The sequence below is a fragment of the Xiphophorus hellerii genome, chromosome 11, assembly GCF_003331165.1.
Source record: "Xiphophorus hellerii strain 12219 chromosome 11, Xiphophorus_hellerii-4.1, whole genome shotgun sequence".
Taxonomy (NCBI): domain Eukaryota; kingdom Metazoa; phylum Chordata; class Actinopteri; order Cyprinodontiformes; family Poeciliidae; genus Xiphophorus; species Xiphophorus hellerii.
Window position 1 is genome coordinate 14,222,690 of NC_045682.1, and position 26,272 is coordinate 14,248,961.

The 26,272-nt window shown below is 38.3% G+C and overlaps 3 protein-coding genes across 5 annotated transcripts; 2 read left to right on the top strand and 1 right to left on the bottom strand.

Annotated features, from left to right (window-relative positions):
- The first annotated feature begins 792 nt into the window (after positions 1-792).
- On the top strand, positions 793-18,235 carry dnajb13 (DnaJ heat shock protein family (Hsp40) member B13). Of its 2 annotated transcripts, XM_032575876.1 has the most exons (8): positions 12,402-13,246; positions 13,337-13,440; positions 13,730-13,891; positions 13,979-14,127; positions 14,789-14,902; positions 17,478-17,591; positions 17,787-17,863; positions 18,051-18,235. In XM_032575876.1, the coding sequence occupies exons 1-8, from the start codon at positions 13,179-13,181 to the stop codon at positions 18,214-18,216; spliced, it is 954 nt and encodes a 317-aa protein (XP_032431767.1). In that variant the 5' UTR covers positions 12,402-13,178; the 3' UTR covers positions 18,217-18,235. The 2 variants fall into 2 exon arrangements, with proteins under 2 accessions (XP_032431766.1, XP_032431767.1); XM_032575875.1 differs by lacking the exon at positions 18,051-18,235 and adding an exon at positions 793-806 and having other exon boundaries at positions 10,833-13,246; positions 17,478-17,870.
- On the top strand, positions 2,574-12,019 carry LOC116728094 (ras-related protein Rab-6A). 2 transcript variants are annotated; one of them, XM_032575878.1, is made up of 8 exons: positions 2,574-2,890; positions 5,415-5,473; positions 5,555-5,608; positions 6,126-6,231; positions 6,393-6,504; positions 8,470-8,563; positions 9,230-9,296; positions 10,547-12,019. In XM_032575878.1, the coding sequence occupies exons 1-8, from the start codon at positions 2,821-2,823 to the stop codon at positions 10,609-10,611; spliced, it is 627 nt and encodes a 208-aa protein (XP_032431769.1). In that variant the 5' UTR covers positions 2,574-2,820; the 3' UTR covers positions 10,612-12,019. The 2 variants fall into 2 exon arrangements, with proteins under 2 accessions (XP_032431769.1, XP_032431768.1); XM_032575877.1 differs by lacking the exon at positions 8,470-8,563 and adding an exon at positions 7,184-7,277 and having other exon boundaries at positions 2,575-2,890.
- LOC116728824 (uncharacterized) lies at positions 17,995-26,272 on the bottom strand. Its single transcript, XM_032577141.1, has 15 exons — positions 26,146-26,272; positions 25,909-26,040; positions 25,685-25,818; positions 25,395-25,602; positions 25,115-25,312; positions 24,935-25,036; positions 24,656-24,836; positions 24,272-24,383; positions 20,757-20,885; positions 20,331-20,540; positions 20,025-20,241; positions 19,754-19,951; positions 19,574-19,675; positions 19,321-19,501; positions 17,995-18,468 (listed from the first exon to the last, which is right to left on the bottom strand). The coding sequence occupies exons 3-15, from the start codon at positions 25,808-25,810 to the stop codon at positions 18,354-18,356; spliced, it is 2,079 nt and encodes a 692-aa protein (XP_032433032.1). The 5' UTR covers positions 25,811-25,818; positions 25,909-26,040; positions 26,146-26,272; the 3' UTR covers positions 17,995-18,353.

Below are 26,272 nucleotides of genomic sequence, written 5' to 3' on the forward strand. Positions count from 1 at the left end.
AGAATTTATAATTTTGCCAAATGAATAAAAAATTAGGCATGGTTTTCAACTTGTATTATAAATGGAATAAGCTAAAAAAGAAAATAAAAGTGTGGCATTTGTATTCAGCTCCCCTGAGTCAGTATTTTATAGGACTGTTGCAGATACAAATGGGTGTGTTCCTATCAATTAAGTGACATTTTTTGGCATCCTTTGCAAAATAGCCTAAGCTCAGTCCAATTGGATGAATATCAGTTTCAAGACTACTGACTCTTGATTAGATGTAGGACAGGACTTTGACTTGACCATTCTAACACATGAATATGTTTTGCTATAAGCCGGCCCACGGTAGCTCTGACTGTATTTTTCAGGGTTTTGAGAGCAAAGGGGAGCAGCTTAACATAGATATACCAAACTTTGCAGACTTTACTGTAAACATTTTGAAAATAAAACAGCATTTCATTCCACTTCACAGTCATGCACTTCTTGGCATTAGTCTGCCGCATAAAACCCAATAAAAGTCATATACCTTTGTGACTGTAGCATGACAAACAGCTAAAAATTTGAAGGAAGGAAGGATTATCTTGCAGAACACTCTATAAAACACTTTCTTAGAATCAACGGGGTCCTCTAGTGTTTTACTGCACGTCTCTCATTCACAAGCACACGTGTTGTTTCACTTTATTTACATGCACTCTACATATTAAGTATACTCTGTATGTGGAGCACTTAACTTTGGATCAAAGGACTGACCTTCCAGTTGGGGGACAACCACTCATCTTATGAGGCCCTGACTTCATCCATGAATTTAGAGTGCACACGTGGAAGTAAGAAAAAGCTCATTTATGAACTGATGTGTGTACTATGCATTCTGTAGGAACCTTTTCTGTTTTCTAACATTTTGTCACAATAAAACAACAAACTTCTGAATATGGTTTTTAGATTTTATGTTACAGAGCATTGAAAAACTATGCATAATTGTGAAGTGGGTTTTATACCAGCATTTCCCATTAATTTTCATGTGACTACAGATGGAAATTAGCATGGCAATATTGTACATTCATTAATATGAATTTCCCCATTCAAATAAAATCAGTTTCGTTCAATTTGCATTCAGCTCTGATGAGCTAATTTCCCTACATACATTTCATACATTTGAAAATTGCAATTGAAATTTCATTTCATAATTATTGAGTGTTAATATAATAGATTGAAGTGCTTAGCTGTTGTATGACAAAATGTAATAATGTTCAAGAGGTTTAAATGTGATTTTTTTTTTAAAAAAAAAACACTATTCACAGTTTACTGTTGTGAACACATTTTTGAAGAACTGAGTGTCTCAACAGTACAGCACTGCGTGTCTCTCTTGTAGTTCTGTTTAAGATCATTTTCCTGATCGAATGTGAACCTCTGATTCTTCTGCAGCTTCCTACATTAATGCAGCAGAAAAAATATATTTGCACATCATGAAGTTTGTGCACTGCCATGCTACACTGAGGATGATGGCTTCAAGGGGAAATGTAAGAAATGTGAAAACCATATATATGTTTTCTTATCATTTAAAAATGATAGAATCCCCATTCTATAATGTCTTATAGAATCCCTATTTAATAATGTTGTCATGTAACAATTGTGGTTTTAGTAGCATAAAACATTTGCAAAGCACTCTGAACTAAGCCATCTTGTAAACAGACAGCTGCTGTCCCATCAGCTGGAGGTCACAAGCAGTCCAGTGGGTCTTGCACACAAAGTAATGTGATGACAACTGAACAAAAAAGTCCAATATCACACCTACTGTAAATGCTGCTTTCCCTAAACAACGATTCAATTTTCTTCACAGAAATAATTATGGCCAGTTGGCTTTCTTTTTTTTATAGAAAACAAAACATGGTTGCCAACAGAGGCTGGCACCACTGCAGTGACTTTATTAGCACACACATGCTAATTGCAGTGAGAACTAGATAACAGAAGATGGTAAAACAAAAAACAAACAACAAAAAACAAGTATTAACCCTTTAATTAATGGTAAAACTTGTCCCAAAAAAAAGTGTCTCTGTCCTATATTATGTCGATTTTAAATATGTGTGTAAGGGCTAAATGTTAATTAATTTTGGATAATTAAATATAGGCCTATATTTTTTAAAACTTGCAAATGTAATAAATACGAGGAGACTTGCTTAGATAGATTTCACCTAGCTCTAATAACAAAGGATTTATCAGTCACTAATTATGTGAGACATTAATCAGGCCAGCTTCCGCAGAACTCATGATTAGATTATCATAAAAGTTGCTTAGTATGTAAAATCTAAGCTGTGGTGTACGACCGCCCCCTTCTGGACACAGCACAGCATAACACGTCGTTCACTTGTGATTCAAATTTTAGACCAGTACGTATCAATGTAGGAAATATGTACGAGTGTACATTTATCTAAGTTAGTACTATAGGGTTTTAAATACCCAGCAGAGTAAATGAGAAAAATCCTGCCTTTTCGGGTTAAATTCATCATTCGGTTTCTCAGTCAGAGCACCTGACTTGGTCTAATTCAACCACTAGGGGGCAGCATGATTGTCACTCGAACAATGTTCGCTTTGTGTCTAAGGAAGAAGTTATCCAGCTAGCTGGTAGACAGTTAAAGAGACTGTAGTAATGCTAACTTGGCCGTAGTAGTGACTGACTTATCCAACAAGTATTAAAGCTACAAGGGGAAGCTCTGGAGCAACTAGCATCGCCGAGTGGCCATTTATCAGCGTTGGAAAACCAGTAAAAGGCTGCGGATAGTGGACCTTTAATAACTGACACCAGCTGCTGCGAAAGCCCAGAAAGTCCCATTATATTCAGTCATGTCTGCGGCCGGAGACTTCGGAAACCCTTTAAGAAAATTTAAACTGGTCTTTCTCGGGGAACAAAGTGGTAAGTTTAAGCACATCCCGTCGTAACTGGTTGAAAGGAAAGTAGCGCTGCTGTCTGTATGAAACGCAGCCGATTTTAATGGCTCGTTGTGGGGATTGACGCCGAGCTGTTAGCCGGGCTAACGTTAGCCGCATATCGTTACACTGACTGTGTTGGCACTTTGGGAGCATTGCGACACTGTTGATGCCGTGTGTTTGTCCACGCTGGCTGCTTCTTGGACCTGCTCGTCACTCCCTTCCAGATATGACTCTTGATTAAGGAAACTGACGTATTTACGTAGTTGCTCACTCTGACGCGGTGTTGCTCATAGAAAAAAGAAATTGTAAAGTAATGGGAAACTTCGGTGACTGGTTAATTAGTCGAAAACAGGAGTTATAATCGAGAATCTATTGATAGTGTGTTGTTTTATAAGGAAGCCATCAATGTCGGTGAAAGTGCATGAACTATGATGACTAGGTATTTTTTTCCACCCTTGAGGCACTTCATAATTACACAGACCTATCTGGTAGCATTCCTGAATTACCCCTTCCTTATTGCCCCCCTTTCCCAGCCTGAGCCCACCTGCCCAATGTGAATTAAGCTTTAGGAAGCGAATAAGGAATTTTATTTTCAGTGGTAAAGTGTTTACTTATTCCCCAGGCTTTTTAAAGCTGAGCAACAAGACAAGCGTGGGACTAAATTTGGGGTTTCTGGTTTTATTTTAATCAAACTTTGCTGTACAGATGGGAGCTGTAGTTACCACACAGTGGGATAACTCAGCCCATAATTAAAGAGAATTGATGAGCCACAGGCTTATGTGTGTGCTGGAAAACCACTACTATTCCACATAAAATCATAAATATGATTCCCATTTAATGACTGGACGCTGGTATTGATGTCAGCCAAGCATTATATTTTATTTTTAATCAGGCAGTAGTACTGTTATACAAATTATAACTACTCTCTTACAAAAAATTTAAGATGTAATTTCTAAATTAATAACTTCTTTTTTGAGTTGGTTTCTGTGAATAAAGACTTTTTAATTAGTGCACCAGTTAAACATTCACCAGTTTTGATTGTTGCATCGCCCTTATGATGAGAAGTAATCAGATAAAATTATAATTAGCAGGTTAGACCTCAAAGAAAATAAAAAAAAAATTGTTATTGACCTGGGAAATAAATGGGATCTGTGGTTCTGTAGTTTCATTGTGTTGTATACTGGCCTATTGCTGTGTATGTAATATGTAGTGACCAAACTATTTTATGTTTAAATATACAGCCAGAAAACAATGCAAATTTAAAGAGACGACTTAAACAGAATGTGAAAATTGAAAGCAAACAAAGTTATGCTGAAAATCAAACACTCAAAATAAGCATTGTTTGACTGTAATAACTCATAGTTACTGTTCTATCAGCATCTATACCAGTCTATGTGATTCAATTATTGCTGTATTTGTCGTGATATAATCTAAAAAAAGATTAGTTTCCCGTCTTTGGGTAAGTTTTGTTGTCTTTTCCACGTGTAACAGATTGATTTTGTTTGTCGGCTGTGGGTCTTTGCGTCCGCAGAACCAGCTTTGTTGACTTTAGCCATGTCTGTGTCAGTTGATGCACATTGTAACTGATACTGTAACCTGAGCTCACCAAAAAGTCACAGTGTGTGGCTCAGCACCACAGTCCCAGAACTCAGCCAGACGTCATAAGTTCAGCTGTTAAAAAAAAAAAAACAACACATTTGTTTTGCACTTGTGTACAAGTGAGGAGTTTGTATAAAACAGCAGCTCTTAAAGCTGGGGTCACAAATATGTAAATGTGAGATCCTCTTGAGAAAATAACATAAATAGCTGTGAGAAAGCATGTATGAGTGTTTTAAGATAAAAGACTGCTCTTGAATAAATTAAGTCAACTTATAGGTCAATATATTGACAGTTGATTCTGCTTGTGTTGCCATTTTACCAGTTTTTAACTGACTCAGGATAAAATGCTTGTACGCTCAACCAAGAGTCGGGGTCATGACCCTCTTAGATTTTTATTTTGTGGGTCAGAGGTTGGACATTTTGGAAGGCACTGTTATAAATGGAGAACATGAAAAATTAAATACCTTTCTTTAAAAGCTATAGTTTGCTTTTCCATTTAACCAAAGGATTATTCCAGGTGCCGTAAATGGATTTAATATGTTTCACCACCATATTTTAAATATTTCAAAAGCAGCTCTTTTGAATTAATATTAGAAATGTCATTACAGATAAGCTAAAAATGGTCTTGGTGTGTTTGTTTATAGTGAAATATTTTTACTAAGATTAACTGTATATATACAGTAAGTCCTTATTTTTAGTGTAGTTTTTCTTAGACTTATTTTGGACTTTACGTCAAACTAAATGGTCAGTTTGATTTAATCATCGTGTTGCAGAGCAATGGCATATTTTAATCAGTAATTTAGCCCTTTTACTTTGAAAGGTCAATACTTTGATGGCCTTTAGCAGCTGAATAATCTCCCAGTTTGAAATAAATGTTTGGGTTTTTTTTCTTTCCATTTGTGTCTCAGTGGGAAAGACGTCATTGATCACCAGGTTCATGTATGACAGCTTCGACAATACGTACCAAGTGAGCCATCACTGTTTTTAAGTCACCATTCTTTATGTCTGCAGTGGATGAGTTAATTCATAATTTCTCATCTATTTTCAGGCCACAATAGGAATAGATTTCCTGTCAAAAACCATGTACCTTGAAGACAGAACAGTAAGTTTGCTTCCAGTGCTACAAATGTTCAGGGATTCTCATGTGTTGGGTGATTTTGTTGTGCTTATTCATTTTTTTATGGCTTGGTGATTTTGTGATCAGGACACTGTTCCCTCTGGACAGTCCGTATATTCACTGAGTGCTTACTCCTTCAACTTAAGTCTTCTCCGTCTCCTTCCTACCCCTCCATCTATCTCTCATCCCATTTTTTTGAAATGAAAACACCTTACTTGATCAGAAGAAGAGGGATGGTGACAAGTGAAGGGTGATTATTTATTTATTTCCCCTCCAGGCCCAGACAGCTTGCTTTCTCTGATGGTCATTCTCGACCTGCATGCCCTACGCTCTGTCTGTTTCTCTTATTTTTTCCCCATCCGTCTTTCTTTATTTGGTTTTGTTTCGATTTGTTTTGGCCACATTAACTTAGCTCATTTATCTGTTTTCTTTTTATTTCCATTCTCTCTTTATTTCTTTTCTTTTTTTGTATTTTTTGTTCCATCCTCTCCCTGGCCCACAGATCAGGTTACAGTTGTGGGACACAGCGGGGCAGGAGCGATTTCGCAGCCTGATCCCAAGTTACATCAGAGATTCAGCCGCTGCTGTCGTTGTGTATGACATTACAAGTAGGTGACACAATATAAAACATATAAGCTCCGTCTGTTCAGTTATACTTTGTGTACAAAAACTTCAGTTCAATTTCAGACTCTTTAATAAATTTCTAACGTAAAAAATGTTTCCATCTCCCTAATAGTGTTGATCTGTTTCCGCTTTTTCTTTCATCCAGATGTCAACTCTTTCCAACAAACCACAAAGTGGATTGATGATGTCAGAACAGAGAGAGGAAGTGATGTCATTATCATGTTGGTGGGAAACAAGACAGACCTTGCAGACAAAAGGTTAGTTGTTCATCTTTCTTGCCTTTGTCTTTTAAGTGTTAAAAGGCAGATTAATATTATTAAAGGGACATCATTATGTAAAATTAACTTTTTTGAGTTTTACATCATGTTATAATGTTATTCCCTCATCAAAAACATACTTGGAGTGTTGCCTTGATTCTTTCATGCATGTTTGAGAAATCCTTTAAGCTCTTGTGGCAACAGCTCCTCTTCTTTTTGAGGCGCAGCACCTCCTCACAGGTGCAGTTTCCAAGCTTCTGCCTCACAGTACACCCCTTTCCCACAATCCCCCACTCAGCTCCTTCAGACTAGTCAGCACCAATTAGCAAGTGCCTAGTGGAACTGTGCATCTGCTGTGCTCTTCATATGAGCTACTTATCAGTGCAATTCTGGTAAAAATGTCGTTAAAGGTTTAATAGAGGAGAGCTATTGCAATGACACATTATGCTGCCTCTTTAATTACAACTTGCTTGTTATTAATAACTTTTCCAAAGCAGCGTTACATCAGATGAGTTTATTTTTTCTCCTCTTTATGGATGTCAGAGCAATAATCGACTTTATCTTTTCCGCATTTCTGATCTCTGTCTGTATTGTAGGACTTTTATTTTTCTCTCCTCTATATAAACTTGTATTTTCATCTGTCTGGCTGTGCATCTTTTAACTTCCTTATCTACCACAGGCAAGTATCTATTGAGGAGGGTGAACGGAAAGCCAAAGAACTAAATGTAATGTTTATTGAGACTAGTGCGAAAGCAGGATACAACGTGAAGCAGGTAAGTGTGTGTCTGAGTCGTGCTCTGAAGTCCTGCTGCTGGTGCTGCAGCTTCTCTGCCAAAAGCTTCCTTCTGGAGCAAATAAAGAAAAGTTGCAACTGAGCAAGATTTTATTTATTTAGTTCTTCCAAATGTGCAAATAACTCATACTTGATATTTCCTGGATATTGAAAATATTTATTATCTATGGTGCCTTATGCAGTATTCATACCCCTTTTTACATTGCAGCCTCTAACCTCAGTGTATGTTGTTGAGATTTTGTGTGATAGATCAACACAAACTTGTGCATAAACGAGAAGTGGAAGGATAAGGTTTTGTGGATTTCAATTTTTTTTTTTTTTTACCAATAAAAATGTGAACGTGCAGTGTGGATTTTTATTCAGCTCGGCTGAGTCAATAGTTTTTTGCATCACATTTTGCTCCAATTACAGCTGCAAGTCTTTTGGGGGTATCATTCTAGCAGCCCTTGCAACATTTTTTACCAATTCATCTTTTTTTTTTTCTAACAGCTCAAGCTCACAGTGGATGGAGAGCATTTATGCACTTTAGTTTTCAACCCTGACACTCATCATTTCTTGGATTTTGGTCATTGAGTCATTTTAACTTAGAAATGTGCTTTTAACCAATCCACTTCATCATCATCACTCTGGCTTTATGTTTAACATTGTTTTACCTGTAGGAAGGAAAACTGAAGGGACCAGCTGGATTTATACAGTTTATGTCACACACACACATGTGGGCTCCGTTTACTAAATCTGGAGGAAGCTGGTTGCATTGTGTTTTTCTTCGCAACACCAGAGTAAAAGGAGCTACTAAAAATTAAAAGCCATTCATCATTTGTCCATTTATTATGCACTACTTTGTGTTGGTCTGTCACATATAATCACAAAAAAAACACATTTGTGGGTGTAGAAGAGTAGATTGTCAAAATGTTTAAGGAGTATTAATACTTTCTGCTGGCCCTGCACTGAGCAAACTTTGAATTTAACTGCAACTCAGTACATATTAAAGTTTTTAAAATTGCACCAGGAGACTTTTGGTTCTTGAGCAGCGGTGCCAGTTGCAGCAAGGAGGAGCACGGCTTATTATTTCACTTCAATATAATCACAAATTTTTTTTTTTCTTCTGTCTGTGTTTCGATGTCTGTGATGCGTGTCACGGTGCGTGTTTGTTCGTTCGTTGGGACTCGCAGACAGATAACCACAGAGGAAGGAGAGCAGAGAGCGAAAGAGATGAATGTTCTGTTTATTGAAACGAGTGCAAAGACAGGCTACAATGTCAAACAGGTAGAGGCTGCGCACGCTTGTGAGTGTGTGTCCACAGCACTCGCTGCCCTGTTTAGATTGACTTCTGTTCTACACGCATGCGTGCTAGACAAGTGCTTTAAGCGTCTGCTTCCAATGAGGAGCGTGATTTTGCTTTTCAAGCTCTCGCCCAACTGTTGTGCGTAATGACTTGGCCAAGTTTTGATCAAACGTCTTCAGGATGGGTACGAGTTTGCAAACCAACGACTGGCCTTTCTTGATTTTCGCAGTAAAAGTTTGTTACTGTGAAATCTTGGTTATGGAAAGTTATTTCATTTCTTGCAGTTTATTGGGGATGTGCATGCTCTGCATCTTGATTAAATATATCTCACGAGGATCCATCAATCAATTTAAAAAAAATTACACCATCAGCGGCTCAGTTGCACTAGAAAGGCACTCCATGTTTTGTTTTTTTCGCAGACCTCTTGACTTATCAGATGCATGTTCATGCAGGAGCCCCAACACAAGCTCCTTAATCACTCTCGGATTTGACAAAGCTCTGTTGGGTGTGTTTGCTTTGTTAAAGCTTGAGGTGAACTTGTGCTATAAAATATGTAATGTGATCACACTGCATGCGTGCTTGTTTCGACTGGTTGTTCTGTCCTGAAAATATTCCTGACGATATTCGTCTGCTTGTCTTTCCTGCAGCTTTTCCGCCGCGTGGCAGCCGCCCTCCCTGGCATGGATACCACACAGGACAAGAATAGAGAGGACAGTATCCTTTGTGTGCTCGTCATTGTCTTCGCCTGACATGACAGAGGAGTTGGGAGGTCTCCTTGCTCTCTAATGTCACCTCATATCAAATCTTGCATATAATCCTTGCCACGGGGAAAGTCCAGCGCAGCTTTATGACGTCTCACTTTTGTCATTTAACCTATGAGTCGCTTTAGATTTAGTTTTCCAAGGACATCCAGCTGCAGATTTAGTATGATCTAAAAAGAGCGCCTTCCCTAAAGGTCTAAAGTATAAACAAAGTTTGCAAAATGATTGCTCTGCAAAGTTTTAATAGCGTGTCTGCAAATCATTAAAAAGTCTTATGTATGTATTTAAAATTAAGGCCTTAAAATGTCTTTTTTTTTTTTTTTTTAAATTTTAAATGTAAGATGTCCTTGAATACACCTTAAATTTTGTTGTGGCTGGACTATTGAACCTCATATATTCTATGTATATATATTTTTTCCTCATGGGACTTTTCATCAGACAACAGTTTGAGTCACATGCAGGAATCTTCAGTGCATTTTGTAACTCGAGGTGGCTCAGGCTGTTGCTAACCAACTGCTAATATACCCTGGCTAGCTAGCTAACAAGCTTTTTCTGCCTTCTATGGATAAGTGCAAATTTATCACAAGTTGACTGGACAATGTTCATCAAGCACTAGTCCTTCCTATTGAAGAATTTTATTTCAACATAGTTGCTGTAGAAGAAAATCCATCTGAGAAGTAGAGTAAGAAACCAATAGAGAATGGAGCCACGGATGCAGCTATGGCGACAAATAAGGGAAAAAGATCAAAAGGAATGGCATTTAATGTCTTCTACTAAAGTTAATAATGTGACAATATCTATAGATAATTTCACAAGTAGTACCATTTCTTCCTCGAAAGCCTTCAGGTCTTTTATTTACACATATATGTTGTGATACAGGCCTTAAATTTAATTGATAATGGTCTTAAGAAGTCTTTAATTTGAGTTGGTGAAACTCTCTGGGTTTCTTTTAACAGTTGAGGATAAATTGCCAGTGGTAAATCTTAAGCATAAGAACAAAACCTCAGCTAAAATGTGGTGGTATATTTTGCTCATGTTGGAATGATTTGTTAGTGCTTAGCGTGACTTTTATAATCACTTTGTTCAACATCCCTTTCCTCCAGTTGTTTCCTGTTTAGGTGCTGGCTGCAGTGTTTTAGTTCCTCTTTAAATTGGCACATTTTTTCTTGCTCTGTGTTGTTCCTTAATCCACCAACCCTGCAGTGATCGACATAAAGTTGGAGAAACCACCCGAGCAACCGGTCAGCGAAGGAGGCTGTTCCTGCTAGAGTTGTCAGCCGTTCCGCAGGCGTTTTCCTGGAAGCCGGTCTTTCTGTAAATCTTCCCTTCACTACACCCGCCTCCAATCCCCGGTCTGACTGAGAACACTACACACCCATTACCTTCGGCCGCCGTGACTCCACCCGTGCTTTCATCCTGATGCTCTGAAAGCCACATATCACTAAAACTGAACATCACACTGTAACTGACATATGTACTGAAACCACAGCTCACCTTTACATAGAGCTCCTGTTTTCAGTCATTTCAGAAGAATATGTTGTTGCAGATGCTATCGGTCATATTGGTGTATTTCTTTACATCTTTTATTTTCCAAACCAAACCGAAAGCGAATGTCTGCTGTAAGTTATCTGTCCAGGTTTGTGTTTTAACAGGGAGAATATTCATTTTAACAGAAGAACACTGCTTTAAGCCTAGTACACTGTGTGAATGTTGTGTGCATTTGTCACTTGACATAATTTATGCCGTATATGAAAGATTTGGAAGACTTTCTGATTTTAAATTGGTGGTGAACAAACTTCTTTTATTAATCGAGTACAGTGTGGGAATTTAAGTGGGAGCATGTTCAGTTTAATTACTGTCACACTGTCTCTACAACTGTGATGCAGCTAAAGTCGGAGGCAGAGACCTTACTCTAAAAATTATGTTGCCTGAGCTGTCAGAGAATATTCTGTCACCTTTTTATGAGCACATATTATGAAAACACATCAGATTCGCACTACATGATTTTTAACGCCGCATAAATGTACCACAATATGTCAGCCTCATTCACCGTCCTGCCCCTGCACGTCCTCCGAGTTTTTTTTTTTTAGTCAGCTTTTTCCCTAAAGTTTCATAGACTTTTTTTTTTCTCCCCTTTGATTGTAGTTTTAAAGAGAGGATTTTCACTTAAAACCCAACACAAACTATATGGATGGGGAAAATTGTAGCTTTTTAGGCTAAAATCGTAGAGGGCTTCCTTGGCGTCAGGTTCCGTATGATATTGTTTGAACACTTTCAGAACTTTGTTTTATTTTTGCTTATTTCTACTTTTTGGCTTTGATTTTTTTATTAGTGATTTATCAACACATGTATTTAATCTACAATGACTTGAAATATTTATTTCTGTTGGATTCATGCTTCTTCTTCTTTTTTTTTTTTTATGACCAGTAATATTTTCCCTTGTGGTAACGAGTCCTGAATCGCTACTAAGATATGCATTCTTCCAGACGAGCTTTGACAGAGTCTATGACGGATTCTGCTGTTTTGTCTGGCTCCTCTGAGTGGGAGTTTGATCATACTGATGATATTGTGCAATTCTTGTGAGAACTTATGCAGGAGAGTCCAGTATGTATAGTATAGTTGTTAACATTTCTGTCTGGAATGGTTTTAAATGAAAGAATAAATTTACACTTCTCACAACTGATGTAATTCATGTGTCGCACATAAAAAAAACACCTAATAATGACCCTTATGTCCCCTCATAATTCAGCTTTGACTTGCTGTATGTAAATCAAGTACAGTAGTCTATTTAAAAGAAGCAAAAATGTTTATTTGAACTGTTGTTGAGGTAAACTAAATGCCTAGATTCTTTAAGACTCCATATTTGTCATGCAGTAAAATACCAACATTTACTATGCCTTGTAAAAGTGAAGTATTTCCATTTCACTTCAAGCCCCACAAACAAGTGCATTTTATGCAATAGACCAACACAAAGTACTACATAAATTAAATGACCAAGAAATGAAACATGGTTTGCACTTCTTCTTTTTTTTACTAATAAAAATCTAAAAAGTGCTTATTTTTAATTACTTCAGTCCCTCTTGGTCAATAATGTGCACATCTGCTAGAACTACATGGAATTATATTCATTATACCTTGAAGCCATGACTGAATGTTTAAGGACTGAAGTCTTGCTGAACAGTGAACAGTCTGCTTCAACCATATTCTCATCAGCTACGATCAGCCTCCCTGTTTCCGCTGCAGAAAATAATCAGAATCCCCACAGCATAATGCTGCCACCACCATGCTACACCATGACTGGGGTCAGTCAATGGTTGGTTTTCTTCTACACGTAGAGCTTTGCATGTTTGATGAAGTGAGTACGAACAAAAATAAGCACGCCATTTTAATAGCTTTGGCGTCACAACGTAGGATAATTTGCAAGACTGATGCAACAAATTGCTAAAAAATAAAGTAATACTAAATAAAATACAAATTAGCATGTTATTTGAAAGTTATATCATAGTAACATAAGAAATACGAAGTGAGCTGCTGTGTCTCAAGAATTAATGTATCAATAGTTGCACTGGTAATAATATTAGGAATTTATTATAAGTCTCGAAAAATAAAAAGTGTGCCTTTGACCTTTCTAAGTTTTTTTTTTTTACAAATTTTTATCTGCTATTCAGGCGCCATATAATGTCTTCAAACCTCGCGAGAGCATTCTAGACTTCCCTCACCATGGCAACCAACATCAACACGCACCAGGCTGCTTCGTCTTAGTCGATTTTTCAACGCGAGTTGAAGTTTTGTATTTTCTCAGCTAGCTAGCGAGCTGTAAGTGTTTATCCTCACCATGAACCGGGATTACTACGAGACTCTTGAGCTAAACAGAAACGCAACAGATGCAGATATCAAAAAGGCGTAAGTTCCACTTACTTTTTTTTTTTTTTTTTTTTAAATCAGGCTGTTTGTGAAAACGTTACAGTTTTTTTTATTATTATATTTACGTAGATACCGACGTCTTGCGTTGAAGTTTCATCCGTGTAAAAACAAAGAACTTGGAAGTAAGCTGATATTCCACGAGCTGGGTGAAGCCTACGATGTTCTCAGTGACCGTGAGTTTGCTCTGAATCCACACTGAATGCTGCTGCGGCTTACAAACGGCTCCCACAATGCCTTGCGAAACTATTTACATCCATGAGATGTTGATTTAGTGTGCTAAATGCAAATATATGCAACACTTTTCAAACTCTTATTTGTAAATGCTAATAAGAAAGACATTTATGATTTTCCTTCCTCGTCACTACGTTGTTGGTCTATCACAGAAAATCCGTCAAAAAAAAAAATCACATTAAAGTTTATAGTTGTAAATTGACAACATTTTACAAATCTATTCCTTTTCAGCAAGAAAAAAGGCAACTTATGACAAATTCGGTGACGAGGGACTCAAAGGTGGCATCCCTGTAGAGTTTACCAGTGGTGGAACTTGGTCCTCCAAATATACCTACCATGGCAATCCTGACAAAACCTTCAGACAGTTCTTTGGAGGTGACAACCCATTTGCAGGTGAGAAAAGTGCATTCAAAAGCCATATTGTACCCTTTGTTTTTAATTCAAAGCTGCTGAATTTATTGCGTGTTGTCTTTCCTGCAGATTTTCACACCATAGAATCAGCTCTTCAGTTCAGCTCCCTGGTGGTAGGAGTCGAGAAAACACAAGATTCTCCAATAGAAAGAGATCTCCCTTTGTCCCTGGATGATCTCTTCCACGGATGCATAAAGAAGATTAAGATTTCTCGCAGGGTAGATGCTACTAACATATTAGAGAGGTGTTTTTTTCCCCCCTCCTCTGCCCAGTGCTCTTCCTACGTTAAATCATTCATATGTCCATTAAATGGAGTGTTTCTGGAGTGCTGTGATTCTTAAAGTGGTACAAGTCACAACATAGACGTTAATCTAACAATATGTCAAAACAGAAAAAAATACTGGATTACCATATGGTACAGCACTGGTCAGAAGTTTGCATACGTTCGTCTTCAGCATGTCTTCTGATGTATTTTTCAGGTTGATCCAATAATACGACACAAGTTTCAGTTGATAAAAAAAAACTATTTGATGAACAAGTTTGGGCTTATTGTGGATTTTCTTTAATCCACACAAGTTTTGAATTATTGTCCGCACTGTTTCCATGGGGTTTAAGGACTAGGCCTGTCCAGAAGACGTTAGCTTCCTGTATTGACTCCCAAACCAGTTTCAGTGTATGTTTAAGATCCTCATCGTGCTTGTGTGCAAGCTTCAAACATCAGGGTTTTTGAAGGTTGTCCTCCTTCATTATTGCATCATCTCTGAGCTATGGTAAAAATTTTCAGACCAATAGGCCAAAAACGTGCGTCCTCCTATAGATACGATGGCTTTCTTATTATTGAAAAGTGGGGTTTTCTACATTTTGTCGTGTGTGTTGCAGGTTATGAATGAGGATGAACAAACTTCCAGTATCAAGGAAAAGATTCTGACTATCGAAGTAAAACCTGGATGGACGGAAGGCACCAGAATCGTTTTCACCAAAGAGGGAGATCAGGTATAATCTATCTCAAAGGTGTCAAACTCATTTTTGTTTTGGGCCAAATCAAGATCATGAATGCTTTTAAAGGGCGGGTTGTGCCAGAATGCATTGATAAAACCAGTTCACAAACTGTTAAAATAGCAATGAATTCTTAATATTAAATATTATTGAACATCTTTTCAGTCCCTCCAGAATTTTGTGATACTTTTTTGTGATTTTTTGCAATAAAAATCAAAGTGTTTGTGGTACTAATTTGGAAATATTTGTGATATTTGTGCATATTTATGACGGTAAATGCGACTTTTTACCACTCGCTGTATAGATCATGGACTATAACCTGACATTAATTAAGGCTGAGCCAGCTGTCTAGTGCCAGTAAGTAAGTTTTTGGCAATTTTTGAGAAAAGTATTCAATAAACTAACAATTTTTAGTGCAGAAAAGTGCAGGGATTTGTTGATTTTGCATGAATTTCCACAATAATTCTCAAGAAAATGGAGGGACTGATTGATATAATTTGGCAGTACACAGATAAAAACTGCACGGATTTGATTGAAAACATAATATTTAAGCACATTTAGTGTTTAGTCTAGAATCTAGAGGGCCACATAAAAAGCTAAGGCGGGCCGGATGTGGCTCAGGAGCCTTGGGTTTGACATGTGCTCTATTCTGCACAGGGGCGCCCAAAGGGGGGTAAGGTTATGACAATACTAAGGGCCCCTGACCAACAGGGGGCCCTCCACAATTTATTTATTTATTTTTTGTTCATAGAAATAAAATTTAAAAAATTGGGGCCAATTTCAGGTCCTGGACAGGACAGGTATTTTCGAAGATTGTTTTTAGCAGTAAAAATTTAATGTTCCCCCTCCCAGACTAAAAAACACACATCCATATTTGCCCTGAGCCCCCCTGGATCTGCATGAAATGGTTCGTTCCTGCTTGGAGCTTGATGGTGACGGTGTTCAGCAGCAGACAGTGGAAAACACAAACGACTGTGGCTGTTACTATGCTGCTAAGAAAAATAATTAAGTCAGGTTTTCAAAAAAATAAAGAAAGAGAGGGAGAGAGAGAAAAAGGCAAGAGTGTCAATTTATAGCCAAGTTTTTCTCCAAGACAGGTGGGTAGACTGTGTGAAATTATCAACCATTTAGCATAGTTAGCTTAGCTACAGACTACTGTTTGCCTCCATTTCAGTAGCATCTAATGAATTAAGGGGGGAAAAAACAAGATATTCATATATTTAACTTGTCCCTGTACTTTTTACCACTTAACAGATGAGTCAGTCAGCAGCAACTCTAACCCACGTCCCTCCTGACCTGCCCTCTCCTGAGTGAAATTAAAGCTGCAGTGTGTAACTTTTATTTAAAAAAATAAAAATTTTTTACATATTTGTTAAAACTGTCATTATGTTGTGACAGTATGGTATGAGAGATAATCTGTGAAAAATGTATTTCCTCTGCTTTCTCAAAGTGCTAGAAACAACCAGTCAGTGGCAGGAGAGTTTTAGTGCTGTCAATCACAATCTCATGTGGTGCTGCTCATCCTCCTCCCCCTCGCTCTGTGCTATGCTGCAGCTAGCATAGCCTGTTGTAAATGCTCCGTCTAGTTAACATAGCTACCAGTGACGGCAGATAAACGATGTTCCTGTAATGATTTGTTGTTTTTCCAATATTAGCACATTTAGTGAATGAAGTTGATTGACAGCCCTAAGACCCTCCTCCTAGTTCTGATTGGCTGTTTTGGTCGGAACGTTGCATTACTTTAGCCAGTAATAGCAGCTCAAGGAGCAGGTGGAGGAGATTGATTGTTTTCGCAGATTATCTGTCTCATAACAAACTGTCCTGACATGGTGACAGCTTTGACAAATATGGAGAAAACATGTTTTTTATTAAAGTTATGTACTGCAGCTTGAATAAAATGCAACTACATAGCATTTTTTGAGAAGTCTGGATTGCTTTATGTGTGTTTTGCATGTTGCCTATGACTGTTGCTCATCGGAGAGACATTTCAGTAAACTTAAACTAATAGAAAAAATTTAAGCAACCTACTTGCATACTGAGTGTTGGATGTAAAATTCATGAGCAGTAAATATTGTGCTACTTATCAGTATTGGACCAAAGTAAGCAAGGCTTTAAAATTGTGATGCTTTTGATAGGTCAGATAGACTCAAAGAATTGTGACAGCAGCTGCGCAGGGGGGGCCCAATTAAATTTTTTGTCATTGGGCCCAAGATTCCTGGCAGTGCCCCTGATTCTGCACACTGTTTTCATAGTGCGCAATTTTTTTATATCTATATATTATACAGAATTTCTTGGCATATATGTTGAGTGTTACAGCCACTGACAAGTATGGTTTATTGAAAATCATTTTTAGGATTTTACATATACACATTGTCATGTTTTACCATATATGAACAAGCTGTTGTGCTTTTTATGTTTTTTGTATTTTTGTGCTATTTGGACAAAATAATTTCCCTGTGGGGATGAATAAAGTAATCTTGAATCTTGAAAGGTCAGATTTGAGGAAATTTAAACTCATTCAAGCGTCGTCCTTTTAGACCAGGTTAGTCATCCTGTTGTGTTTTATCTGCAGGGACCAAACTGCATCCCTGCAGACATTGTGTTCATAGTGCGGGAGAAGCCTCATCATTCGTTTACAAGACAGCTCAGTGACCTCATCTACAAGGCCAAGATCTCTCTGGAGATGGTGGGTCATGTCTGTGTTTTATTGTCTGCCATATTTGTGTCCTTTTCTTCCAAGTTTTTCTTTCCTTCCTTCAAATATGAAAATATCTGTCAGAAAATTCAGTTTTTTTATTTGTCTACAAAGGATTTGGTGATGTAGTGCGATAATCAGAAGAAGCTCTACAGCTGCAAACTTAACATATTCCCCTCTCAACAGGCCCTGACTGGCTTCTCTGTGAATGTGGAGACACTAGATGGCAAGCTGCTCACCATTCCTGTCAATGACATTGTGCAGTAAGTGCTTTCTCATGAAAAGGCCTACCGAGCGGCATTCATTTATTCTTCTGGATTTTGCAGAAGCTTCCTATTAGAGGTCAAAGATCAACAACAAACACACATGGTGTCAAAAATACAGCCACTCTGCGTCAAGTGTATGTTTTAATATCAGCACCACTTTCTTTTTTTCCCCATGATGAACCAGCCAGTCGTACAAAAAAGTGCTGAGTGGAGAGGGAATGCCGCTGCCGCAGGATCCGACCCAGAGAGGAAGCCTCATCCTCACCTTTGACATTGAATTCCCAGAAAAGCTCTGCGCTGAAAGCAAGCATCTGATCAAACAAGCTCTAAATCTGAAATATTCACACTAGTTTAGCTAAATGTGTGGCACTCCCAAAAACTTTAAAAAAGGTTTACTGCATTAGGTATGAGCCGAAGTGTGCACTGAAAGAAAGCTAAATGGAAGGCAGCTGTTTTCCAGTAGCAGCCTTCAGGTAAGCTTCAGTGGTTATAATAAAGCTGTTCGGCTGTGATTCGCTGCCATCAAAGCTCGCTTCAGCTGCTCGTATGTGACAAACATCACCACGTTCCAGGAGCCCAGCCGTAAGAACGATGGCATGAAGCTAAATCGGGAGAAAACAGAAAAATATTGTGCTTTATCAGCCTTTTGTTACAGCCACCAAGAGCCAAAAACACCACAACACAGTGAATCAGTCAGCTGATAAACATTTATAAAATAGATCACAAATTCTGTATCTGGTACAACCATCTATATGTTTTGTAGATCTAGAGCCCCATAAAGTCAATTAAACTGTCACCTTGGATTGCAAACCAAATATTTGTAGTCATAACAGCGCAAGCCCCGCCCACAAACTTCACATCTTATTGGGACAGAGTTCAATAAATGATCAAATACTTAAACCATTACTTAAATATCCCATTTAATTAGTTTATATTGAAATAAAGTTGATAAGGTGTGTAAAGTAATCAAATTTATTTAATATCTTTATATGAGCCACAGGGATCATTTAAATTATTTCACACAGTACTGAAAATAAAATAACATTTTATAGATAATTGAACAAGTTTAAAGAATATTAACATTAATGAAATTAAAATGTAAGTATTGGGTACAATTATTATGTAATTAAAAAATATACACACATGTAAACAGTTATTAAACAACTGATTAGAATAATATTTAGATTTTTAAGTAATTTAAGTAAAACTGTAAGTACATTCAATAAAAATAAATATATAATTCATATATATATTTATAAACATAAATATATATATATATATTTTTTTTTTTTATTCAATAAAAAAATATACATATTTTTATTCAATGTATTGGCAGTTTTATTTAAATTACTTAAAAATCTAAATATTCTAATTCTGCTTGTGGCACTTTTGACCCCTGATATTCTCCTTCTTGTGGTAAATCTTTCAGAAAAGTCTCTACAGTCTTGCCTTACCCCTTATAAAAGGCAAGCAGACCTTCTTTGGCCATCATGGCAGCAGCACAGTTGAGGACGCTGCTGTACTGGCCGAGAACGGAGTTCATGTATCTGGTTTTGACCACATCCACTGGGGAAGCGATCACAGTTGTGCATAACCCGGCACCAAAGGCTGATACGAAGTGGCAAGGCAGGTTGTCTGTGGAGGACAGGAAGCTACAGTTCCAGATTCACACTCGTGTTTCACATTGGACCAAAGCCACTACTTTACCAGACAGGGGAGTGGAGGTGAGGAGGAAATCCTTAATGAAGTCATATGTCACCAGCTCTGTGCAGTTAACGATGGCATTGCGGGCAATGTTGGGTCCTGTGCCTGAGTGCACACACACAAGTATTTGTCAAAAAAATTAAACGGCAGTAATTAAGACACCATCTCTTAGGCGCAAGTAACCTTTCCAGAGACCACGGATGCCTTCCTCCTTAGCAATGGTCTTGTAAGCATCAATGGTGCCACAGTAGCGCCTTGCGCACTCATTAGACCTGGCCTGTGCCTGAAAACGGACTTTCACCACATCTGTGGGCTGAGCCAGAGCCACAGCCATTCCTCCTGTGGTACATCCCGCAAGCAGACGACTGCCAATGCTGACGTCTGAAAATTTGATATCAATTTTGACTCGTGCAGGCCTTCTTAAGTTAAAATATTTTGAGTCACAGAAACTTACGATCAGATCCTTTAGTGTAGAACTGCTTAACAGAGTCATAGAGACCAATGCGGACAGAGGCGAAGCTCATCTGTCTCTGGAGCCCTGCAACCAGCCCGCTGTAAAGACTCAAAGGCCCCTCTGTGCGCACCATGGTGATGATGGTACCAAACACACCCCGATATTTTACTGCAGGAACTTTCCCCATTGCTTCAGAGATGCTGGTCTCTCCTTGGACCTGTGTAGGTAGTGAAAGAAATCACACTGGCTAACGAATAAGGAACAAAGTAAAGCGTTTAAGCTTAAAGATGCAGAACGTTAACATACTTGCAGCCGCACTTTGGCAGTATCCAGGGGAAAGGTGAGCAGGTCAGCAATGCAGGCTGCAGTTCCTGCACCCACAAACTTAACAGCTGCTGTTGGAGGCACATCCGCTGGCTGAAATCCAACCATTTTTTTTATTATTCTCTTTGGATTAAAACTAAAATTCAATGGCAGCGTTTGTATATGGACCGGACAATTATCTGATCCAAAAATCTGAAATAAAACAGACTTTCCATTAGTAAATCTATTCCACACTGCCAAGCAGAATAACGGTTTTTGTACTTAATGAATCTCCATGGCATACTTGATCCTTAATTTTCTAGTGATAAGTGATGCATCTTTCTGATTTAAGTACCAAGTTAACTTGTAAACTCTTACTTTTCATCTATCCATGTGTTAAACGAAACGGATGGAACGTTTTATTCTTACCTTTACTGGAACAGTCAGTGCGACAGAAACACAGAAGATCAGGATTCTCTGAAGGTGTCTCTTTGGCTGAACGTTGTTCCAGCTATAAACCAGCTTCCTTGTTTTTCCATAGAAGATCTTGCAGAAATGATGTCAATTAAAATCATACTCTGAGTCCTGACAGAGCAAGCATAAGTCTGAGAGCAGGGCAACAGTTTGACAAAATAAAAAAGCTGCAAAAATAGAAAAATATTTCAAACAAAAAATAAATAAATAAAATTTTACTTTTGTATGTGATTTGTTAAGATTAAGATGCGTCTTTAGGTGGCACTGTCTGAATGGATCTGAAGCAGTGAGTGGGGAAAAGTGCAGCAGGGCGGAGAGAAACAGAGAGAGCGAGTGTGTCTTTAAATACTGCTGTGATGCTGTTACATAATGGTGCAGCACGTGTTTTCTGTGGTATCTCGTAGGAACAATGTTTGCTGATCAATCAGACAGAAGAGGCTGACCAACATCGTCTAAGTCTATTTGTATATATATATGTAGACTTTAGAGCAGGTTTGTCTCCTGTCTTTATTACTAATTTAATTTCCACATAAAATTGTAACATTATCAGCAACAAGCAAACAAGGCTCTTCGTTATATTTTTTATAAAATAAAGTAACAACAAATCAAAATTATTACGTTTTTCTTTTTTTTTATACAATTTGTTTAAGTCAGCCGTTTAGTGGTGGGAGTGTTGTGTATTATTAAGTAAACGCTGAGTCATGCTGAACATACAAAAACACAGAAAGCGCCAGATTGGAGCCATATGTCTCGACCCATAATCATCTAGCCACCAGTTTCAGTCAAAAACCTTTTCCAGTTTTTTTTTTTCTTTCTGCTTTGTCCAGTGATTAACTACCACTCTGTCATTAATCTTAATTAAGTTTGCAGTTGTTACAGATATCCAAGGAAATTTTCCACATTTTGTCCCATTACAACCTCAATCTTTAGCAGTCTTTTCTGGGATTTTATGTGGCAGGTAATCAAAGCTATTACATAATGAAAAGGAAGATTAAACATGGTTTTAATTCTTTTTAATTGATTTAAAAAAAAAGATAAAACTGCTGTGTGCATATGTATTCACCTCCAAAGAGTCAACACTTGGTAGAACCAAACTTTATTGAAATTATCGCTGCAAATCTTTTTGTGTTGTGTCGCCACTAGTTTTGCACATAGAGGCAAAAATTCTTCTTTTTTGCAATATTACTCAAGCTCAGTCTGATTGGATGGAGATTCTGTGAATGGCAATTTTCAAGTTTTTCCACAAATCCTCAATTTATTTATGTCTGAACTTTGATTAAGACATCCTAACACCTCAGTGAGCTAATCCATTCAATTGTAGCTCTGGCTTCATATTTAAGATATTTATAATTTACCCACGTGGCCCTTGTGACACCCAGCATGTGAATCTTGTCTCTTTGACGCCATATTTAAAATCCACTGCCACAAGTACTGGAGTGAAATTGGACAGCAGCCTTGAGTTGGACACACAAGTCAAATCTGTGGTAAAAACAAGTTTTTTCTCAGTGTGACAAATTTCCAAAATCAAGACAACTTTGTCTTGGGATGATTTTTTTTTTTACCCCATGCCTTGACTTTTGTAGTGCGCTATATTTCAGGGTCAAACCAACTCCCCTCCGTGACCTCCCGTTGTTCAAAAACAGTCGCACAGACAAGAACACGTCACTCCTGATGTCTCTGCTCTGTACTGGCTTTCTGTGTGACAACTGATTTCAAAATTCTTTTGCTGGCTTTTAAATATCCTAATGGTTTCGATCCATTCTATCTCTTGGACTTGCTTCACCCGTACTCTCCTTTGCAGTCTCTAAAGTCAGCTGACCAGCTGTTGTTGACCGTTCCGAGACGAGGCTAAAGCGAAGTTATAGAACAGGTTGCCAAAGTATGCAAGCCCACCTTAAATGTCTTTTCTATGGTGTTTGACGCAACATTAGTTGTTTCTTCTTCTTATATGAACTGTTGTATTGTCTAGCATTGTTTTATGTATCTACTTTTCTTTTTGCTTACTCTTCAGATGCACTTTTGTGAACCATTTTTTGTTTTTAAATGTGCTTTATAAATAAATGGATTGGGTTGGATAAGGTCAAAGTGTTGCAAGAAGATGAACCTTTCTCTCTCAAGTCTTTTGCAGCTTCTTACAGGTTTTCTTCCAGCATTTCCCATCAGCCCTGAGCTTTGCCGTCACTCTGGAACGTACATCACGAATCTGAAAATCACGTTTTTTCTTTACTTCACAATTATGCTAAAAAAAAAGCTATGAAGAAAGTTTCCATATGACAAACCAAAGAATTCAAATGTTAATTTGCAAAGATATTTGCAAGTTTGCCGTTGTAGTTACTTTTTTTAAGTGATATTTGTTTGAACTGCACTGTCTGTCCGCACCGCTAGCGGTCATTAGACAATTATAGACGAAGCATACATGTGATATCTGAGGATTGTGAAGTGCGGCGTTATTACCCAGGGCTTGGGTACATGTTGTCCTACATGTATCGCTGTAAGATGGCGCTGTCCCACTACGTATCTCACTCACCCAGCTGTGAAAATAGATCATGCTGCAGTTCTTCAATGTAGCCAATACCAAACCCTTTCCTGATCAGGCTTCATGCCTTTTTATGGACAGTTGATATTTTGGGGGGGCTGTTTGAAATTGCTAAATAATTTGTAACTTCAGAAACTTTAGATTTGTCACATATTACTGGATCCAATAGTTAGTATTAACAGCGGAGACACAGGCTTACTATTATCATGTGGCATTTTATTTAACAGTGCAATTCTTTTCTCATCTCTAGTTTAATGACAAAGTGCAAAACTAATAGAGCTAAAATATAATTCTGTTTCAGACAAAATTTTACTTGATATTTTTAGTTCTGAGTTGAGAAAAATTAATTTCATGACCCATTGACCAGCAATAAATCATGCAACTAAACGTGAATGTGTTTACAGTCAGCGATCTACTCCTAGCCACACACCCAAAGCAACAGCAACATTTTGGCAATATTGACAAAGGAGGTAACATAAAAGTGAAATGGTCAATGTTCTTGTGGAAAAACTTCTAAATATCAATTCTCATGCAACACTGCTGTCGACGTGACTGGAAAGTTCATCACTGTAAACATAAAAAAAAAAAACATCATCAGACATCCCGTTGAGCAAAATTCAGTTATACTGATACGTAATGGAAGCTCTGGTCATATCAATCCTGATGAATCGTTGTGCTGTAATCTGTGAATCCTCCTGGTCTTGCAGGAATGTTCCTGATTCTTTTGTCACCCACGTCTTTATTGGCAGGTGGTGAAGTACAGTACCTGTCCTCAAAGGCCAGATCACCACCTAACTCAACAGTTAGGGCCTTTTCCCAACACTTCTTCGTTTCCAGCTGTGTTGCACACTTTTTCCTCACAGCATCACACCACTTGTCATGACTTTTGCTTCTTCGCATTCTTGAAATAGAAGTCCCTGACGAGCTTCAATCAAAACGGTGACTCCCAGTACTGCTGTGCTCTGGTCATACCCCTTTTAATTTGTTCATATGTCACAAACATGACAATGTTCCAAGATCCAAGACGCAGAAAAGAAGGCATGAATCTAGAAGAAGCAGAAGACGGGAATTTAAGGAAGTGGACCTGGCATGTTATGTTATTTTTACACTCCAAAAACTACCAAGATATTTCTTTAAGCCAAAGCCAGGGTTGTTAGAGCAGAATAAAATTACACCCAGTTTATTAAGTTAGAGAGCAAGTTTACTTTTAATAACATCAGACCCAACCACGACAATGATGCTAAATTTCTCCACATTTGGTTGGTTTTTCACCCAACAGTTCTTAAAATACAGTTTTAATTTTCTTTTTAGCTCTTACCCTTTATAGAAGGCTGCAGGTCCTTCGTTTCTCAGCATCGTCAGGGCGCAGTTGATGGCGCTGGTGTACTGTCCATTTCCTGAGTTCATGAACCGTGTTTTAACCACATCTACTGGAGACGCTACTACAGTTGTGCAGAAGCCAGCACCAAAGGCAGCTGTGAAGTGGCAGGGCAGGTTGTCTGAGGGAGAACAGAACATAAGTTACTTCCTGTGACAAGGATTTGTGTGTTAGGATTTTTCAAATGATGGCAGTCAGTTGATTGATTCTTTCACTCACCTGTCATTAGGTCATACTTCAAAATTAGTTCTTTGATCATGTCGTAGGTGACCAGTTCTGCACAGTTTACAATGGCATTCCTGGTGATGTTTGGCATGCAGCCTAGAAGAAAGAATATTGTTCACATCTCTGGTGTTTTTTTTAGGTGTGGAAGTAACTTATTGAGTGAAAAAGCAATACCTCTCCAGAGTCCCCGAACTCCTTCGTCTCTGGCAATTGTCTTGTAGGCGTCCAGGGTGCTGTTGTATCTCCTCTCCCCATCAACCACTCGCACCTGGGCTTGGAAACGCACCTTCACCACATCTGTTGGTTGTGCAAAAGCCACAGCCATGGCTCCTGTGGTGCAGCCTGCCATGAGTCGGGTAACAATCCCAGCACCTGAGCGGCAAGAATGTTAGGACCTGCTAATGTGAAACAAACTGCATTGTTTTTTCACTTTTTTAAAATACATAAAACTCACTCTCTGTGCCTCGAGTGTAGAATTGCTTCATGGAGTCATAAAGGCCGATCCGAACAGATGCGAAGCTCATCTGCCTCTGGAGACCGGCGACCAGTCCGTTGTAAAGACTCCTGGCTCCTTCTGTGCGCACCATGGTTTTGATGGTTCCGAACACACCCCGGTACTTCACCACACCGGATCCTTCAACCTTTTGAGACTCGCCCTGGATCTGGGTACATTGTGGCGTTTATGAATCTTTCGCAGCACATAAATAAAACATCTAGAATCGTAACTATTTGAGGTGTATCTACCTGTAGTCTGACTTTGGCCGTATCCAGAGGAAAGGTGATGAGGTCAGCAATGCAGGCTGCCGTTCCTGCTCCAAAGAACTTAATGCCCGCAGAGGGCACCAAGTCGGTCGGTTTCACTGCAACCATTTTTATTTCTGGAATTGGTACAAAAACAGACACCTTTGCTCTTAAAGATGTGTTCCTTCAATTGCAACTTTAGACATGAGTTAAGTGGTTGTGCTTACCTTTACAAAATGATGCAGAGAAGTTTCAAGTTTTCTCAAGAATGTGACACGGCTTTGGGAAGGGTTCTGTCGTTGAAAAGCTTCTGGCCATAAACTTTCTCAGAAGTGAGCCAGCCAGCATACCACTGCTCACTAAAACAGGCAAGTAATCATCAGTTTGAGCATCTCAAGCCATTTAGACAAAATTTAACATTCTGTTATACCGATTAAAAGCATCAATTAGCATATGACATTTACCTTGAAGATTTTAATCCAATTTAAAGAAAAATGATAAGTTCCTCAATATCCTTAGTCCAGTACTTCCTGCTGGATGCTTACTGTTTCTCTGAGGACGGAGAGGACCCCTGAATTTATAGGCACCTTT

Bases quoted from the DNA above. Each gene is read 5' to 3' on its own strand.
- dnajb13 (XM_032575876.1), top strand. From the start codon at position 13,179: ATGAACCGGGATTACTACGAGACTCTTGAGCTAAACAGAAACGCAACA. The intron at 14,128-14,788 runs GTAGATGCTACT...TGTGTGTTGCAG, and splicing joins AGATTAAGATTTCTCGCAGG to GTTATGAATGAGGATGAACA. The intron at 14,903-17,477 runs GTATAATCTATC...TTTTATCTGCAG, and splicing joins TCACCAAAGAGGGAGATCAG to GGACCAAACTGCATCCCTGC.
- LOC116728824 (XM_032577141.1), bottom strand. From the start codon at position 25,810: ATGGTTGCAGTGAAACCGACCGACTTGGTGCCCTCTGCGGGCATTAAG. The intron at 25,603-25,684 runs GTAGATACACCT...CAATGTACCCAG, and splicing joins CGGCCAAAGTCAGACTACAG to ATCCAGGGCGAGTCTCAAAA. The intron at 25,313-25,394 runs GTGAGTTTTATG...CTTGCCGCTCAG, and splicing joins CTACACTCGAGGCACAGAGA to GTGCTGGGATTGTTACCCGA.
- LOC116728094 (XM_032575878.1), top strand. From the start codon at position 2,821: ATGTCTGCGGCCGGAGACTTCGGAAACCCTTTAAGAAAATTTAAACTG. The intron at 5,609-6,125 runs GTAAGTTTGCTT...CCTGGCCCACAG, and splicing joins TGTACCTTGAAGACAGAACA to ATCAGGTTACAGTTGTGGGA. The intron at 9,297-10,546 runs GTATCCTTTGTG...CCAACCCTGCAG, and splicing joins GGACAAGAATAGAGAGGACA to TGATCGACATAAAGTTGGAG.